Source organism: Saimiri boliviensis, chromosome 11 (assembly GCF_048565385.1).
Source record: "Saimiri boliviensis isolate mSaiBol1 chromosome 11, mSaiBol1.pri, whole genome shotgun sequence".
NCBI classification, from domain to species: domain Eukaryota; kingdom Metazoa; phylum Chordata; class Mammalia; order Primates; family Cebidae; genus Saimiri; species Saimiri boliviensis.
In genome coordinates, this window is record NC_133459.1 from 100,345,111 (window position 1) to 100,364,088 (window position 18,978).

An 18,978-nucleotide genomic window follows, 5' to 3' on the forward strand; every position below is an offset into this window, starting at 1 on the left:
GAAAGATCTTTGAATCTGGGATCAATCTTTTATCCACCAGCAAGGCTGGTTGCATAATGTGAAGACAAAAATCAAGACTTGGTATAGGGCTGTACTGTTAAAAAAAAAAGGGGGGGTGGGGTGGGGCGGGGACATCTTCAAGAAAACAGGGAAGAGCAATTAATTTGATGTTTCCTGTACGAGTGGATAGCCGTGGGATAATGCTTACTCTGCTCTTGCAGCTATGTTTATAAGGTGCCGACCCTGAACTGGAAGGCTGATATGGCCTCTAGCTTCAGGGCTGGCAGAATTGTTTGATGTCAGCCTCGAGTTCGCGAACAGCTGAAAGCTCAAGAGGCCTTCCTTTGTGTGCTTCCTACAGTGAGTGAACGGGAGAAGGCCATTGCTGGGTCTCTGCTGCCCTCGTGGGGCTGGCCGCGCTAGTGTTGCTGTGGCCACTTCACTGAACTAGCTCCCTTGAACCCGTCTTTCTCCTAGACCTGTTCACCCTCACAGAGAGATTATGCTTTTTTTTTTTTTTTTTTTTAAATCATACTTTCTTTCACTGGCCTCTCCCTCAAAATCCAGCTTCCAGGAGCAGCTGCTCTGTCTCAGAAAGAACATGCTCTCTGGATCACGTCACCTGACTCTTTGCCTGTCTTGTCTCTTTGCCTACATGAGTGCTATGGGGCGGCTTGGTGTGGAGGCCAGATGCAAGGAATTTAAAGTCAGAGGACGTGATTTAAATTTTTGTTCTGCCTTTTTTTTTTTTTTTTTTTTTTTTTTTTTTTTGCCAGATGTCGTTGAGTAAATTATTTCATCTCCTTGGACTTCAATTTTCTTAACTTGATTTTGCAAATTGTTATTATTAAGACAGAGTCTGACTCTGCCACCCACGCTGGAGTACAGTGGTGTAATCTTGGCTCACTGCAGCCTCAACCTCCTGGGCTCAGGCAATCCTTCCACCTCTCCCTCCCAAGTAACTGGAACCATAGGCATGCACCACCATGCCTGGCTAATTATTTTATTTTCTGTAGAGATGGGGTCTCCCTGTGTTGCCCAGACAGGTCCCAAATTTGGGGCTCAAGCAATCTTCCTGCCTTGGCCTCCCTAAGTACTGGAATTACAGGCAAGAGCCATCACACTCAGACCCCAAAATACTATTTTATGTATTTTTGAAAGATCTCTGGTGGTTGCTTCTCTCCCACTCCTGCTTCCTTTGGTATTCATCACATCCTCACAGAACACTATGAGGTTACAACTGTTACTCATTTTAGATACAAAAATGGAGGCACAGAGAGGTTAAATTGCTGAAAGTGTAATAAGCCTCTGTAAGTTCTAGCCAATTTGGTGTAGACAGGGATCCATTAAGGCAACACTCCTCAGTGACTCCCCGTGGGACGTAGAAGGGACTGTCTGACATTGGAGACTGGGAATAGGAACTGGGCATACATACTTTTTCTCTTCCTCTTCCTTTTTTGCTCTTTTGGGTGCAACTTTGAAAGAGCACTTGATCTCTTCTGCAACTCCTTATGGGCAGGCTGAACGACCGCATTGCTTGTGGGAAGGGGTGGGGCTTGCTCATAACTCAGTTCTGGAGTTCAGTGTTCTGAACTTCTTTGCAGCTGTCATATAAGCTCTGTTCTCCAATGTTGACCATATTCATAATAAAGATGATATTTTGGTTTCTGTCTGCTGAGTCCTCTTATTTATGTCTATCTATTTAGGGATCCTCAGTACCACAGGTAACAATTTCCCCTCCTAAGAGGCTGTCACTAAGACCTGTTAATTGTGTTTTCTTCGGGAGATATACTAGATATATAGGTACACATATACTTCGCTACATGTGAGTAAAGCATATTCAGAATGCTGTTCAACAGCTTGCAATGTATCATAGATATCTTTTTAAATTAGAACATATAGAGCTGCTTCATTCTTTTTAATGACTGCATTGCACCCGATTAACCAGCTACGTTGCACCTGATTAACCAGTCCCCTCTCCATGTACAATGAAGATTTTCTCAATCTTTCACTATTTCAGAGAATTGAGCATAGTGGATAAACGTGCAAACTCTGGAGCCAGCCTACCTAGGGTTGAGTTCCGGTGCCACTACTTACTAGCAATGTGAACCTGGGTAAGTTACTTAACCTCTCTGTGCCTCCATTTCTGTATAAAATAAGTAATAATTGTAACCTCGTAGTAGCTGGAATTACAGGCAGGCACCACCATACCCCATTAATTTCATAGTGTTCTGTGAGGATTCGATGAATGCATGCCACACATTTGGAATCATGCTGAAAGTGTAATAAGCATCAGTAAGTTCTAGGCAATTTGATCACTGCTGCAATTCAAGTTATGTAGGCAATTTTCCATGTATTTGAGCAGAATAAATCCTTAGAAATAGGATTTCTTATAAATTCTTAGAAAAGAATTTAGAATGTTGTTGGCTGTTGCCAAATCATCTTCTGTGGTAGCTGTACCAACGGGCCGTCCTACCAGTAGTATATGTGTGTCTTGGTTCCCCTCAATCTTTTATTTATTTATTTTGAGACGGAGTCTCTTTCTGTTGCCAGGCTGGAGTGCAGTGGCGTGATCTCGGCTCACTGCAACCTCCCACTCCCTGGTTCAAGGGATTCTCCTGCCTCAGCCTCCCAAGTAGCAGGGATTACAGGTATGCACCACCATGCCCAGCTAATTTTTGTATTATTAATAGAGACGGGATTTCACCATGTTGGCCAGGATGGTCTCAATCTTCTGACCTAGTGATCCACCCACCTTGGCCTCCCAGAGTTCTAGGATTACAGGTGTGAGCCACCGCTCACCGCAGTACCCCTCAATCTTGTTCACACAGTTCATTAGCAAACTTTTTCAATTTTGCCAGTCTTATCCATGAAAAAATTATCTAATCATAGTTGCGATCATTATTTCCCTTATAATGAGTGAAGTTGTGTATCTTTTCATATATTTTAGCCATTTATATATTCTTTCCTGCAAGTTGCCCACCTGTATCCCTTGTCTTTTCTATTGCATTGTTCATTTTCCCCCTATTGATTTAAAAGAAATCTTTATTTGTCTATAAGACACTTTGCAAGTGTTTCCTACGCTTGTCATTTGTCTTTTGTCTTTTTTTTTTTTTTTTTTTGAGACAGAGTTTCACTCCTGTTACCCAGGCTGGAGTGCAATGGCATGATCTCGGCTCACCGCAACCTCCATCTCCTGGGTTCAGGCAATTCTCCTGCCTCAACCTCCTGAGTAGCTGGGATTACAGGCATGTGCCACCATGCCCAGCTAGTTTTTTGTACTTTTAGTAGAGACGGGGTTTCACCACATTGACCAGGATGGTCTCGATCTCTTGACCTTGTGATCCACCCACCTTGGCCTCCCAAAGTGCTGGGATTACAGGCGTGAGCCACCGCACCCGGCCCTGTCTTTTGACTTTTTAATGGTACTTTGGAAGTCAAGTTAATCTTTTCTGATTTCTGGGCTTTGTGACATATATTCAAAGGTATGCTCTACAAAAATATTTTTTAAAATTCTCCCATGTTTTCTTCTAGTGCTTTATGATTTTTTACAGTTACATTTTTGACATATCTGGAATGTATTATCACATAAGAAGTGAAATATGGATCCTACTTTATTTTCATTTACAAGGTTACCTATATATCTTAATTCATTTATTGAATAAACCAATTTCTCCCAAATGATTTCATATGCCATCTTCATGATACACTAAATTTCCTTATGTGTTTTGGTCAATTTCTGGTCTTTAAATTCTATTCGATCGATTAATTTACTCATGCACCAATACCATATTGCTTTAATTTGTCATGCTTAATAAAACAGGCACTTTAGTTAGCTGCAAGGGCTAGCCTTCTCACATAACTTTTATTTATTATTTACTTATTTTTATACATTTTCCTGAATTTGCTGTTTCATTTATTGTTCACATAGGAAATTTAGAGTAAGCTTGCCTAGCGAAAAATAATCTTATTGATATTTTGTTGTTGTTCACCTTTGGGACTCATCGGATGCTTTTTTTCTTTTCTTTTTTTTTTTTTTGCGGGGAAGCTTTCTGGCAAAAACCGGAAAGCCTGCTATAAAAATGCCATTATAAATATCAACAAGTGTCTTGGGCACAGGGAAGGGAATAGCACTCACAGGGCTAGGTGGAGGGGGGAGTGGAGGGAAGGGGAGGGACAGTTTGAGGGGGAGGATGGGAAGGGATAACATCGGGAGAAATGCCTGATGTAGGTGATGAGGGGGCAGGGGCGGATGGAGACAGCAAAGCACCATGGCATGTACGTACCTATGCGACAGTCCTGCAGGATGCAGGACATGCACTTATACCCCAGAGCCCAAATACAAAAAAAAATAAAAAATAAAAATAATGCATATCATTAAGCGATACAGCTCTTTTATAATGGCATTTTATATGTGATTATTCATTAGGATTTGGGGGGAATTAATGTTAGATTCATCTTTATCTCTGGTTTTCATATAATATTGTTATGCATCTCTCTAATGCTATAGGACAAAGGTGAAAATCTCCATTTACGTAGTGCTTTTATACAGTAGAGACCTTGTATTTGTGTAGAATTCTGGGATGTATGTAATGCTTATGTATAAGATATTTCATTTAATACTCATGCTAAATATTAGTGTTAAGTGTTATCTCTGTTTTCAAGATGAAAAACGTGAGGCTTGAAAAGTTCAACAAGCTTGCCTAAATGAATGCAGCTAGTTAGTGGCAGAGTTTGAGACCTTCACCCCAATCAAATCTGACCTTGTTTCCAAGTGCCGTCACCTTTAATGGCTGTGAATGAGCTATGGACTTTTAGTCTTGACCTCTGGAGAAGGTGGCAGGAACAGACAAATAAATAATAAAGAGGGAGGTAGCACTATGGGGGGTTGCTTTTATTTGGAATTCCTGGTAGATTGTTCATTTGGTTGACTCCTCCCAAGCTGATTCATGATACTGGGCAAATATCTGTTCACTGAGCTCCGTACCGCACACTTTGGAAGGGTACAAGGAAGGCAGTCTATGCCCCCAACGGCCTCAGAGGCTGTCATTTCAAGTGGGAGGGTCATCCGTCTTTTCTCTGTCCAGGAAAAGACTGACCATTGGTCTTCAAAGCTGCTAGACAGCATTGCCAGATCACACCTAAACAACTCCGACTGCGGTTTTATCTGGGTGTTGGTCCAACATTTGTAAAAAAGGGAAAGTGATGTGTGAAGATGGAGCTGAGAGGAGAGGAAGTGGATTCAAGTGTCATTGGAAAAGCCGGGTCAGTTCTTTACGATAATTTGAGCATAGACAATGGGGTCGAAGTCTGCAGAACGGTTCTCAGCCGAGTGATTGCTCTTTTCTTCTGAGTGTTTGAAAGTCATGTTAGCACAGGCAAGGGATTCCTCTGGGATGGATGAAAGCTGCAGTGGGAGAAAAAGGAGGAATGAGTGAGTTCAGTTTGGAGCAAAAGGTTACTCTTTAGAAGCAACCTGAGCACTGTGGTCAAAGAATCCCTTGCCCAGTATCTGGAAATCGATACCACCATTCTAGTAGATAATGCAGAGTGTGCAGGGGAAATCCAATGACAGTGACTTTTCAGTGTCCTCAAAACAGTGTGGTTGTCTTACCATGGCCGGAGGATCTGTGTGAGGATCCAGGGCTTGGGGCTTGGGGTGACCTGCCGTAGTGCCAGAAAGAAGAGGGACCCATCTTAGCAATGAGCCTGGAGAAATGGGAAGCCTCTCCCTTCAATCTTGGGTGAAGGGTGGGGTGGGGAGGAGGAGTTGGCAGGTGGGGAGGGCAGGGTAGAAGAAAAATGAAGGGTTTCAAGTTCTCAGTCTGCAGACAGGGTGGGCTAAGCAGGTTTTATCACACTGCACCCTCCCCCACCTCCTCCCGCTACTCACTCATAGCTAATTCTAGTCTCAGTGGCAGAGAAAGAAGGGCTGTCCTATCCCCTGGAGACTGCTTACATTTTCTGTAGCTCTTTATGATGAGGAAGATAAAGGCCATCAGCAGCAGCGTCAGTAGAACCCCAACACAAAAGGCAAGGATTAAATGTTCTTTGCTGTTTTGGCAAAGAAAGGGAGAGGATGAACTGTTGGACTTTTGAAGGCCTTTCCGAAAGGTCAGAGGGTAACTTTTCCTGCCTATGGATGGACTCCTGAAATGGTTTTCATACTGGTTAATAGACCCAGTGGTTTCTAGCTTTTGCTTTTGAGTTTCACATCCATTTGAGGCCCCAGTGAAAGCTGTGGCCTCTCCCCCTACCCCTCCGTCAACTCACACAATGTTTATCATTCCCCACCCAGCAAATTTTACTTATAAGCTTAGGGGATGCCAGGTTAAGAGCCATACTCCTGAGATCACAAACTGACTTTGTTCCTTTACTGTTTCTGGTCCTTTCTCCCCAGACTCCCTGACCAAGTCCCCAAGCCAAAGCTGTCAACACAATATCAAATCCCATGTGGTACAAGGTGAAAGAGATGAGAGAATGCTCATTTACTTGCGGTGGTTGGAGAGACAGGGTACAGAGCTAGTTGTTGGGGCTGCTGTGGAGAGATTGTCTTGTCTTTCTACAAGAAAACACAAAAGGAATTAGTGTATCTGCGTTTTCCGTGATATCCTTCCAGCTTAAGTGTCCCCAGGTGCCCCATTCTGCCCAAGCAACCGGTGGAAATTAAGGATGGGGCTGCAACTCTTATAAAAATGGGAGAACATTATAGTTTTTAGATTCCAAGTACTTTTAAATGCAAATTAGAACTGGAACTTAAAAATCAACCAGCTGCATAAATGAAATACAAGCCTAGTGTCCCTTTGATAAATAAAAACATCTCAGGTGTTGCCTTCCTCAAAGATTTTAACAGGAATCCCTGAAGAGATATGCTCCCGACCTAAGGAAAGCATCTCCCAGCTAGGGAGAAACAGAATAAATGTTTCCCAAAGTCTTGGGGAATTTGACCTTGAAACTGCTGCCCTTTTTTTTGCTTTTTTTTTTTTTTTTTTTTTTTTTTTTTTTTGCAGGGCAGCGGTTAACAGTGCCTAGCCCAAAACACAGTGGTTTTCGCAATACTTACACCACAAATAGGGGAGCAGGACCCAGCTAGTTTGATATCAAGCAGATACACCTTTTACTCTGATTTGGAGGGCCAGGTAGTTCTCTATGGTTCCGCCTTTCACCCCTCCCGGCATTAGATTCTGTGTCATGGTAAAATCAGAATCTTCCAACTTCAGAAATGCTAGTGCCTTTCCATGACAGCCCTTCAGCACCATTTCTAGTTCTTTCAGCTCAGAAGTGAAGCAAATAATTATTCCTGTCGTAAACTCACCAGTGACGGGTTTAGGTGTGGAGTTATTTCCTCCCATGCTGTCATCCCCTGAGAACAAAAAAGGTATCTCTTAGAAAGCTTGGAAGGGGCCGGGCACGGTGGCTCAAGCCTGTAATCCCAGCACTTTGGGAGGCCGAGGCGGGTGGATCACGAGGTCGAGAGATCGAGACCATCCTGGTCAACAAGGTGAAACCCTGTCTCTACTAAAAATACAAAAAATTAGCTGGGCATGGTGGCGTGTGCCTGTAATCCCAGCTACTCAGGAGGCTGAGGCAGGAGAATTGCCTGAACCCAGGAGGTGGAGGTTGCGGTGAGCCGAGATCGTGCCATTGCACTCCAGCCTGGGTAACAAGAGCGAATCTCCATCTCCAAAAAAAAAGGGAGAGGCAGCTGAGGGGCCTTATACTCTTATATGACTGTGATTGTCATGTAAGAGTAGTGACAATGAGAGGCAATTTGTAGGTGTTCTGGTGCCATCAGTGGTCACAGACCACTCGTCAGTGGTCAACAACTCTGGGGTGTTTCTGCAGCTCAGCAGCCAGCCTTCAGGTTTGCAGATCCAGCAATTTGATCTTCTTATCAGGGCACCAAGAATTGACTGATTTCTCCAGAACTGATTCCCACCAACCAACTCACAGGAGACCGATGTATAAGCTGAATTGAATTAATGTAAGGTATACATTGGTGCAACCAGTGAATTTTGCCTATCAGAACATGTAAGAATGCCAATAAAAAAATCATAATTTTGCTTGGTAAGCACTGAAGTAAGTATGAGAGAAAATGAATGGATGATATTTATATTGACTGCCAACTAGGTCTGATGTATCAACCTTACTCTTCCCTGGCATTGCTGCGTAGACTTTGATAAACCTGCTCTTGGAGACCCTTACTCTAGGCCTCATTAGAGACTTCTAATCTGTTCACGTATTGTCTTCTCAAGTCTGCCAATATTCTTGCCTAGGCTTTATATCAAAACGTATAAAGTATCTAAAGACAGAAAAGTGAAATCACCCAAACTCCCTACTACCCATTAATATTTTTAGTGTCTTTCCTTTTAGCCATACTTCCATGCATTTTTTAAAAAGCTAGTTGAGATATTTCTTTATACAAGAAGTTATATCTTCCTTTCTAAATCAGCATTTTATCATACGCATTCTTCTATGTCACTAAAAACTTTTTATAACATTTTTAGTGGCGATAGGTCTTTCCATTATAGCTATTTGCTTATTGGATTCCCCACTAATTTATAGAATTGTTTCCATTTTTATTTAAATCAATAACAATGAAACAGATATTTTTGTGCGTAAAACATTGCGTGCATCCCTGATTTTTTTTCTTTTTTCTTTTTCTTTTTCTTTTTTTTTTTTTTTGAGACGGAGTTTCGCTCTTGTTACCCAGGCTGGAGTGCAACGGCGCGATCTCGGCTCACCGCAACCTCTGCCTCCTGGGTTCAGGCAATTCTCCTGCCTCAGCCTCCTGAGTAGCTGGGATTACAGGCACGCGCCACCATGCCCAGCTGATTTTTTTGTATTTTTAGTAGAGACGGGGTTTTACCATGTTGACCAGGATGGTCTCGATCTCTTGACCTCGTGATCCACCCGCCTCGGCCTCCCAAAGTGCTGGGATTACAGGCTTGAGCCACCGCGCCCGGCGATTTTTTTTCTTTAGGAGGCCACAATTTTACTTCATATTTAGGCAAACTCATGGGAAAATGTTTTGGCTTTGTTATTTATTCTATATTTTAAGGTCATTTATTTAAACAAGTGCCATCAATTATTTATTGTTGTATTGTTCAGCTCTCAAAAGTTAACTTCCAAGTCCTTGGATCTGTGGGAGGGTACGGAGGATACCTTATCTCCATGTACCTGTTACAACAGCAACACTGCCAAGTACCTTACAATTCACCAAACATTTTTAGATCAGGCAATGTCAGACAATAAGAAAGGGGCCAACAGGAAAATGTGATGAGGAGTCTGAGCCATGAGAACAGGAAGGCCCTAGTCCACAGCAGAATCGGTAGTGGTAATTTTTCTCAGCTTTTTTTGCTGCTTTTCTAACTTGTAAGTCAATGGTGCTCTTTGCAGACCATCATAAAATATTGAGATAATATTTTTAAAATATTGAAATATATGTTGGTGCTAAATAGAATATGAGCTTACACCAGGCTTTGTCACTGGGGAGGTGGAAGAAGATTTGATCATAGGTTTCTGTAAAATCCTGACCTTCACATCAGTAGTTCTGCATTTACAAAAATGTTACCGTAGCCTCCGTAAAAGCATCAGGCCACCCCACCCTAACTTTCACATAAATGGACAAAATCATCACGCAATACCACAGGGAAATAGCTACTCACAAATCCAGGCCAAAAAAAGCAGGAAACACATTTCCCTTTCAGCACAACCCAAACATTTGGCAGAAGCATACATTAAAATAGAAATGGTGCTATATTTACTTTTTCACGTTTCATCCAACACTGGAGAATCTTACTGATTGCTGTAAAACACATCAACTAAATAGAACCATTCAAATACAGCCCTTCCCACACCAAATAAAACAGGTGATAGAAACCACTAACAATTAGATGACACTTACTTTTGGTGAGCAATTATTTAATCTAGATTAAAAGCATATGGTAAATGCATTTATTTACCTTTCAAGAAAACGCCCGGTCATAAGACGCAATTGTTTAGGACTGAGCACTTCATTTGCTTCCGTTACTATGTTTGCTTCCTATGTTTCAGAAATGACGAAATAAAGATTACTACCTCTGCCACTGCCAGCATCACATTGTGTGTCACAAAGATCTAAACTCAAGGGTAGACTTCCTCTTTGATGTCAACGTTAGGATTTTTTGATCTTCCTTTTGTGTTCCTTTGTGTCTGACACATGAATGCCAGAACATATGGAGACGAGACAGGTTTCTTGCTAATTAAATATTTATTATTTACTTTAACCACCGTGCCAGATTTTCTGTGGAGGGCGCATCATTATGACATTATCATTGTCATCAAAAGCCTTATAGTCTCATCTATTCCAACCAGGGAGATGAGGCTGATAATGAAAAATGAAGAGCAAACAGTGTTAGGAGTTAAGTACTAGCTGTGCAGACTTCAAATGTGTTCAGAGTGTTGAGATCCCTTCAAAGGGAAGGTGAATCATTTCTTTATAAATATTTATTTGTAAAATAATATTAATAATATACTTACTAAGTAAATGCTATAGGCCATACAGTGGGCTGGTTATAGGATTATTATTATTTTTTTTTTAGAAGGAGTTTCACACTTGTCACCCAGGCTGAAGGGCAGTGATGCCATCTGGGCTCACTGCAATCTCCACCTCCTGGGCTCAAGTGATTCTCCTGCCTCAGCCTCCCAAGTAGCTGGGATTACAGGCATGAGCCACCACTCCTGGCTAATTTTATATTTTCAGTAGAGATGAGTTTCACCATGTTGGTCAGGCTGGTCTCAAACTCCTGACCTCAACTGTTCTACCTCCCTTGGCCTCCCAAAGTGCTGGGATTTACAGGCGTGAGTCACTACATCTGACCAGGTGTTATAGGTTTTTTGGAGAGCAAGGTAGAAAAGTTCCTTGGCTCACGGACTCTACCACTTAATTGAGAAGAGAAATGAAAAACAAGTAAATGATAAGTCAATGACACATTGCATTAAGGACCATGAAGGGAAGAAACAGAGTCCTAGCTGGAGAGAATACACTGGGAGAATGTCTTTAGAGAAGATGGAGGACTGGGGAAGGCTTCTCTAAGGAGTGGACACTTCCACTTAGAGAACTCGAGGATGAGACGGAGCTGGCCAGGCACAGAGTCTGGGGAAGAGGTTTTCAGGTGGAGAGAAGAGTAACTGACAGCTGGTGGAGCTGGAGAAATCAGGCAAGGATGCATGCAGGTAAACCTTGAGCACGGATAGGCTTTGGGTGGATGGAGGGAGAAAGGGCTGCGGGAGGGGTGCCCAGGCCCAGGTTAGCTGCTGAAATTCAAGTGATGTATTTCTGGGATATCAGCACAGTTCAAAAGTGGGACATTATGAGTGGGTGTGGTGGTTGACTCTTGTAATTCCGCACTTTGGGAGGCTGAGGCAGGAGGATCCTTTGAGCCCAGGAGTTTCAGGCTGCAGTGAGTCACAATCATGCCATTGCACTTCAGCCTGAGTGACAGAATTCTTAAATAAATAAATAAAATAAATAAATAGAGTGGCGCATTTGGAGAGGGTGGGAGATAAAAAATAGTTTACATAAGCCGGGCGCGGTGGCTCAAGCCTGTAATCCCAGCACTTTGGGAGGCCGAGGCGGGTGGATCACGAGGTCGAGAGATCGAGACCATCCTGGTCAACATGGTGAAACCCTGTCTCTACTAAAAATACAAAAAATTAGCTGGGCATGGTGGCGCGTGCCTGTAATCCCAGCTACTCAGGAGGCTGAGGCAGGAGAATTGCCTGAACCCAGGAGGCGGAGGTTGCGGTGAGCCGAGATCGTGCCATTGCACTCCAGCCTGGGTAACAAGAGCAAAACTCTGTCTCAAACAAAACAAAACAAAACAAAAAAAAACCAAAATAAAACAAAATAGTTTACATAGATGGATTACAGCCAGATGGTGAGGAGCTTTAAATTCAAGCAAGATATAGTTAAAATATTTTTTTTAAAAAAAGCACTAAATCTTTTTGATTGAGATATAACATGATAAACAGCCTTTATGACAGATTATATAATATCATATAAGATAAATTGTGGATAGAGACAAGCTAGAGGGCATGGTGATGTTCTGGGTATTGTGTAGTAAGGGTGCAGGCTGCAGGAGTAGGAAGGAAACCACGGGGATCATAACATTGGAGGACGTATAACTTGGGACCTGGATATGGGGCATAAAATAGTAGGATGAGTCAATGATTACTTCAAGTTTTTGGATCTCGGTTGCTCAGATAATTCATTTCTTCATTCACTTACTCCAAAAACACTTACTGAACATTTACTATGTGCTATGTACTATTCTAAGCTTTGAGGATATTATGATGAGCATGAGGGCCTGCCTTCATGGAACTTTCAGACTAGCAAAGGAGGCCCTTACCACACAAAGAAATGGTAAATTGTGACTGTTACGTGTGCTGTGAAGGATCAGGGCCCCGTGCCATCAATGCCTACAATAAAGGAGAAGAGGACCAGGGAAGACTTCTTAGAGCCAAAACACAAAACAACCCAACAGAAATCTGAAATGTGAGTTAGAGTTCCGCTAGACCAAAAGGAAAGGAAAATTCAGAGGAAATAGAACATTTAAAAGCCCTGTGCCAGAAAGAGGGTAGGAAGTTGAAGCGGGGGTTGGCGGGGGGGGGGGTAAAGACTACCGTGACAAAAGCTGAAAGAGGAAGTATGTGAGGTGGCACTGGGGTGGGGTGGGGACAGAGGGTGGAGCACGAGGAGGATGAGGTTGAATAGGCAGGAAGGGCCAGTCCTCCAGAACTTTTGACTTTAAGAGAAGTGGGTTTGCCGGGCGCGGTGGCTCAAGCCTGTAATCCCAGCACTTTGGGAGGCCGAGGCGGGTGGATCACGAGGTCAAGAGATCGAGACCATCCTGGTCAACATGGTGAAACCCCGTCTCTACTAAAAATAGAAAACGTTAGCTGGGCATGGTGGTGTGTGCCTGTAATCTCAGCTACTCAGGAGGCTGAGGCAGGAGAATTGCCTGAACCCAGGAGGCAGAGGTTGCGGTGAGCCGAGATCGTGCCATTGCACTCCAGCCTGGGTAACAAGAGCGAAACTCCGTCTCAAAAAAAAAAAGAGAAGTGGGTTTATCTGTACTAAAGATAGTTAAACAAGGTGACAAGATCAGGTTTGCGTTCTGGAGCAATCACTAAAACTGGAGCAAACAGACTGGAAGTTAGCCAGAATAGATATGAATAGACCAGTTGAGAGATTACTCCAGTGATCTAGTTGAGGAAGGTAATAGTGACGTGGACCAGGATGGCAGCAGTGGAGAGATGAAGAGATATATATGGATTTCAGAGATATTTAGAAAAGTGGCAGCAAAAGCAATGGGTGATAAAAAAAATCAGATTATGATCAAAGATACCACCAAAGGGCAAGAAGGTGGAAGAGGAGCCAGAGAAGGAAACAGCTGTAGTTCCAGTCTTAGAGGGAGGATTAACTAATTAATCAGACATTTACTGAGCACCTACCCAAACACCCTGTCAAACTCTGGAGATTCAATAATGAGTTAAGACATAGTTCTCGACTTGCAGGATCTGTCTCTTCTAGAGAGACAGGTATCTTTGCTCATGTACAAAAGTATGCTCCAGATTGGCCAGTGACATAAATAAGCATAATGAAATAATGAAATGTAGACGTGAGACATCTGTATAGGATAGAGTGAGACACAATGAACAAAGGGATCTGACTGCACGGTAAGGAGGGCGGATAGGTGTCAAGAAAAGCCTCGTAGAGGACACAGTGTTTGAGTTGCCCCTCGAAAGATGAATAATTTTCTAGGCAGACCGAGGGCGGAAATGTATTCCAGGTAGAGGGACAGAGTGAACAAAGGCATGCTTTGGCACGTTGGTTGAGTTTAGGGAAATGCAAGTATTTCACCATAGGTGATGCTATGGAGAACGAGGAGAGGATAAGGGTGGGAATGGAAGAGGAAAGGCTGGAGAGGAAGGATAAGATCAGGTAATGGTGGGCCCTAAACATATTTTACCCTTAAAGGCAATGGAAAGACTGCTGAAGAGGACTAACGCAAGCACAATTGGGTTTTGACGACAGAGCTCGGGGGACTGGTGAGGTACCAGACAGTGGGTGAAGAATTCTTTGGTGTTGCAGAGTTCCAAGTGAGAAACTAGTGAAAAGAGGCAATGGCCATGGAGAAGAGGTAGAGCAGACGGGTGATGAATCTAGTCATTTATTAGGGGTGAGAGGAAAGTAAGAGAGAGAGGGGAGGTGGCGATTACTACATTTCCTGTATTGTATCCATCAGCTAACGTTGAGAATATAAAAGAAGGGGTTATAGGATTGGCAAAAAACAATGAGTTTAATTTTGGACACATTGGGTTTGGGGTGCCTGTGGAACATTCAGGTAAAGATGTTGAGAGAGCAGTTGTATGCACAGATCTGGGGTTCACAAAAGAGATCTAGAGTTGTGTGGTAGGCAGTTGTAGTTCTCACCAATAACCAGCTCTCTCCTTGTGTGGACCGTCCCTTGTGGTTGGGTAATGTCATGTGACAAGTTCTGGCCAATGGGCAGTGAATGAAGTGATACATGTCCCATTTAGTCAAAGCATTAAAATGCTGACACAAGACCTCCTCTGACCCCCTCCCACAACAGCGCAGTTATGGAGATTTTGTGATGGGAAGGTGAAGGTAAGAGTTCTAACCCTGGATCATTGAGTCAGCATATGGAGGACAGTTTCTCTGGGGAGTCACTTGGACCTGCAGTAGACTCTATATGAGCAAAAAGTAAATTTTTCCAAATTAAGCTACCGATATTTTGGGTAGATCTTTTCTTTTCTTTCTTCTTCTTTTTTTTTTTTTTTTTAAGACAGGTCTTATATGTTGCCCAAGCTGCTCTTGAACTCCTGGGCTCGAGCTATCCTCTCGCTTCAGCCTCCCTAATAGCTGGGATCATAGGGGTGACATTGCTATTATCTCATCTCACTTTCTAATCTATCTTTCCAAATACAATTTGAGATATAGATTAGGCAGTCACCAGCATATACATGATAGTAGAAGCCACAGGAATGGATAAGGTAATCCACATACAGTATGTATTATAGAATGAGAATAAAATTCCTAGGATAGAACTCTGAGGAGCACCAAGATTTAAGAGAGGGAGGCAGAAAAAGGGGAGTCAGCTAAGGAAATCGAGAAGAAACAGTGACAGTAGAAATAGCATAAGCATATGTGATTAGAAACTAGAGGAGGAGAGGAAGGAAGGAACAGTCGAGGCCAACAGTGCCAAATGCTGCTGAGAGAGACGCCAAGTAACATGAGGACTAGAAAGAGTTGACTGGATTTGGCAATTAAGAGATCATAACTTTTTGCTTAAGTAGCTTGGGTTGTGGTAGTAGTAGGAAATTTACTTTCAATGGGCTGATGAGTAATGGAAATTCCCAGGCATTTAGCAGATTAGGTATGTAAAGAAATCCTCTTGTCATCCACACTTGTTGGATAAAATATTTTAAACACCATAACTTAAAAACACATGGCTAAAGTAGATGTGGGAAATCCTGGACGAGATAAGAAAGCTGATTGAGACTTGAAGTAGGTATTTGCCCTGGGTATAGCTACCAATTTTTGGTGACCTGAAGGTTGGGTTTAAAGGTCATGTGTGCAAGGTTAGGAAACCAAGTCTAAAGTGTGCACAAAGATGGCGACTTGGATTCACTCCCTGAAAAGGGACCCCTGCTGGGTGAATGAGGAAAAAAATCCATGCCACAGGTGGAGATGGTAGAGACCTTTGCTGTATTCGTTTTCTATTGCTGCCTAATATATTATCACACATTTAGAAGCTTAAAACAATACACATTTATCTTATAGTTTCTATGAGTTAAAAGCTTGGACATGTTTTATCAAGGTTCTCTACATCAGGGTTTCACCAGGCTGGAATCCAGATATTGGCTGGGGTTGTGGTGTTATCAGAGGCTTGACTAGAAGAAGATATGCTTCCAAATTCCCTCTAGTTGTTGGATGAACTCATTTCCTTGTGACTTATATGACTGAGGGCCCTGGCTTCTTACTGGTTGTCAGCTGGAGTCTAATCACAGGTCCTAGAAGATGTCTACAGTTCCCTGTCATGTGGTTCTCTCCATAGGCAGTTTACAACATGGCAGTTTGAATGCCACAGAAAAGTCTCTCCAGCCTGTTAAGACAAAGTTGTATATAACATAATGTCATGATGGGAGTGACAGCCTGTCACCTTTGCTATATTCTATTGATTAGATGCAAGTCACAGATCCCACCCACATTCAGGAGAGGGAGGATGATACTTGGGGTAACACAAGGGAGCAGAGATCATGGGGCATTGTAGAATTCTACCTGTCATACTTGCTTATCTCAAGCTTGGCTCTGGGTAGAAGGGGATAAAAAGAAAAACAAAACAAAATACCTTTTCCTTGGACATTCCTAACCACAAACCTAACTTTAGGAGGTTTTAGGCCAGACTTTGTACTCTATATGGACCTCAAATTTCTAAGCAACAACATTGGTTGTTTAAGTTGGACCCTAAGAGAAGAAAATGCAGATTATCTGTAGAAAAATGCCTTTTCTACCAGGTGTCAAAGACTTCCACAGACACATTTCCAATAAATATGAGCCAACAACAAGACAAATCACAAAAACTCAAAAGGTAATTAAGCCGTCATGGAAGAGATAGCAGAAATAACAAACCACAAAGGTTAGAGACAGAAACTTGCAAAGACTGTAGGTATAGGAATGATCATATCCAAAATTAAAATATGCTTAATATTTTTAAGTAAATAAAATGGATATTGAAAGTGTAACAAAGGAACAAAAAAGTACTAAAATAATCAGGCAAATTTGAAAAGAAATACATAGAATGTAAAGATATTAAACCTACTGTAGAAAGTAAAAAGTTCCTCTTCAAAGTTTCCCTTCTTGCTAAAGAAAAATAACAATAAATGTTAGAAATACTAGTTTGTTTCAAAGACTAACTTTCTTTAAAACCTTCTTGCTTTTTGCTAATATCTCTTTGTTAAGCCCTAGCCTATGTAGCTGTTAGACATGCTCACAGGCATGTAGTACATTCCATGTCCTTGTACTTTAATCAAAATATCTGTGCTGAATGTGCTCACAGGCGTGTCCTAGCTTGCAGCCTATGTCCCTTCCTTATCTGGACTTCCTCTTTCCTTTGTTCTCCATTGCCTTTACTTATTTAGAAAAGTTTTAAGTTGTTAGCCAATTGGGTTCAGTTTAGATTGTGAGATCTGGCTCCAAACAATGGAGATCTGATATAACAGTAAGGACCCAATGCATAAGAAATAAATATTCCTGCCTTTCCTTTGTTCATTGTACTCTCGTGGCAAGATGGCTAACAGGAGCGCCCTTTCTGCAGAAAGTAAAATTGCCTTGCTGGGAAAATTTTCTGTCTGAATGATAATTTTTCCTTGTGGTACCTGGAAACAAGCATTCTGTCTCAAACACCTATTATTGAAATTAGAAATTGCTATGTTTAAATGTGTCCCCTCCAAAATTCATGTTGAATCTTAATCTGTATTGTGATGGTATTGAGAGGTGATGCCTTTTGGTAGATGATTAAGTCATGAGCACCCTGCCCCTGATTGGATTTAGCATCCTTACAAAAGGGCTCAAGTTTGAAGACAGTCCTCTCTTACCTTTCTGTCTCTTCTGCCATGTGAGGATACAGTATGCCTTCCCACCAGAAGATACAGAAGCAAGGTACCATCTCAGAAGCAGAGAGCAATCCTCACCAGACACTGATCTGGCTGCCACCTTGATCTTGGACTTTCCAGCCCCCAGAACTGTGAAAAATTAATTGTATTTTATTTTTATCTTTATTTTAAAAAGAGACCGGATCTTGCTATGTTGCCCAGGCTGGAGTGCAGTGGCTATTCACAGGTACGATCCCACTACTGACCAGCACAGGAGTTTTGACCTGCTCCATTTCCAGTCTGAACTGGTTCACCCCTCCTTAGGCAACCTGGTGGTCCCTCACTCCTGGAGGTCACCATAGTGATGCTGAACTTAGTTCGGACACCCAATCAGCAAAACACTACAGCCCAGAACTCCTGGACTCGGGAAATCCTCCCACCTCAGCCTCCCAAGTAGGTGGGACTACAGGCATGTGCCACTGCACCCGGCAATTAATTGTATTTTCTTTTTAAGTTATCTGGTCTCAGCAGGTATTCTGTCATAGAAGCATAAATGAACTAAGACAGACATTCAGTAGTGGGGATAAATCACAAGTTTAAAACATTTGAAGAGAAAAACAGTGGACTGGAAAGATAACACAGAGAGACAACAAGATAAAAACATAAAAGAGAGATTAAAATATTAAAATTTCTAGTGTGATCACTAAAATAGAAAGAGTAACTCAAACTATTAGAGAAAAAAATTGGAATTAAATTAGATTAAATAATCCAAATCATTAAATTTTCCAAATATAATAATTCAATAATTAAAGAACCCAAAACAAGAGTTCCAACTTCTCCACATCCTCGCCAACACTTATTTTCGATGTTCTTGATAGGTGCCTGCTGGATTTTTTTTTCCCTAGACAGAGTCTCACTGTCACCCAGGCTGGAGTGTAGTGGTGTGACCTTGACTCACTGCAACCTCTGCCTCCTGGGTTCAAGCAATTCTCCTGCCTCAGCCTCCCAAGAGGATCCCAAGGATCCTCTCAATCCACCCAAGCAGGATTATAGGTGCCTGCCACCATGCCCAGCTAACTTTTTGTATTTTTAGTAGGCATAGGGTTTCACTAAGTTGGCCAGGCTGGTCTCAAACTCCTGACTTCAAGTGATCTGCCTGTCTCAGCCTCCCAAAGTGGAGGGATTATAGGTGCAAGCCACTGTGCCTGGCCTGCTGGATTCTTAAGAGTGATTTTATGACACACTGAGTCCATAATATTTTCTACAGGCATACTACTAAAATGGTAATAAAGTCAACGATATGCGTTGATATATAAT

The 18,978-nt window shown here is 42.2% G+C and overlaps 1 protein-coding gene across 3 annotated transcripts; it reads right to left on the reverse strand.

Moving 5' to 3' along the window:
• Positions 1-4,875: 4,875 nt before the first annotated feature.
• C11H1orf162 (chromosome 11 C1orf162 homolog) lies at positions 4,876-18,966 on the reverse strand. 3 transcript variants are annotated; one of them, XM_039460987.2, is made up of 7 exons: positions 16,890-18,966; positions 9,966-10,045; positions 7,316-7,363; positions 6,493-6,562; positions 5,960-6,054; positions 5,615-5,664; positions 4,876-5,407 (listed from the first exon to the last, which is right to left on the reverse strand). In XM_039460987.2, exons 3-7 carry the CDS (start codon positions 7,350-7,352, stop codon positions 5,267-5,269), a joined length of 393 nt encoding a protein of 130 aa, XP_039316921.1. In that variant the 5' UTR covers positions 7,353-7,363; positions 9,966-10,045; positions 16,890-18,966; the 3' UTR covers positions 4,876-5,266. The 3 variants fall into 3 exon arrangements, with proteins under 3 accessions (XP_039316921.1, XP_074237363.1, XP_074237362.1); XM_074381262.1 differs by having other exon boundaries at positions 7,316-10,045; positions 16,890-16,930; positions 17,665-17,707; XM_074381261.1 differs by having other exon boundaries at positions 7,316-10,045.
• Positions 18,967-18,978: the final 12 nt, after the last annotated feature.

Bases quoted from the DNA above. Each gene is read 5' to 3' on its own strand.
- C11H1orf162 (XM_039460987.2), bottom strand. From the start codon at position 7,352: ATGGGAGGAAATAACTCCACACCTAAACCCGTCACTG. The intron at 6,563-7,315 runs GTGAGTTTACGA...GTTTTCTTGTAG, and splicing joins CACACCTAAACCCGTCACTG to AAAGACAAGACAATCTCTCC. The intron at 6,055-6,492 runs GTAAATGAGCAT...TTGCCAAAACAG, and splicing joins TGTCTCTCCAACCACCGCAA to CAAAGAACATTTAATCCTTG.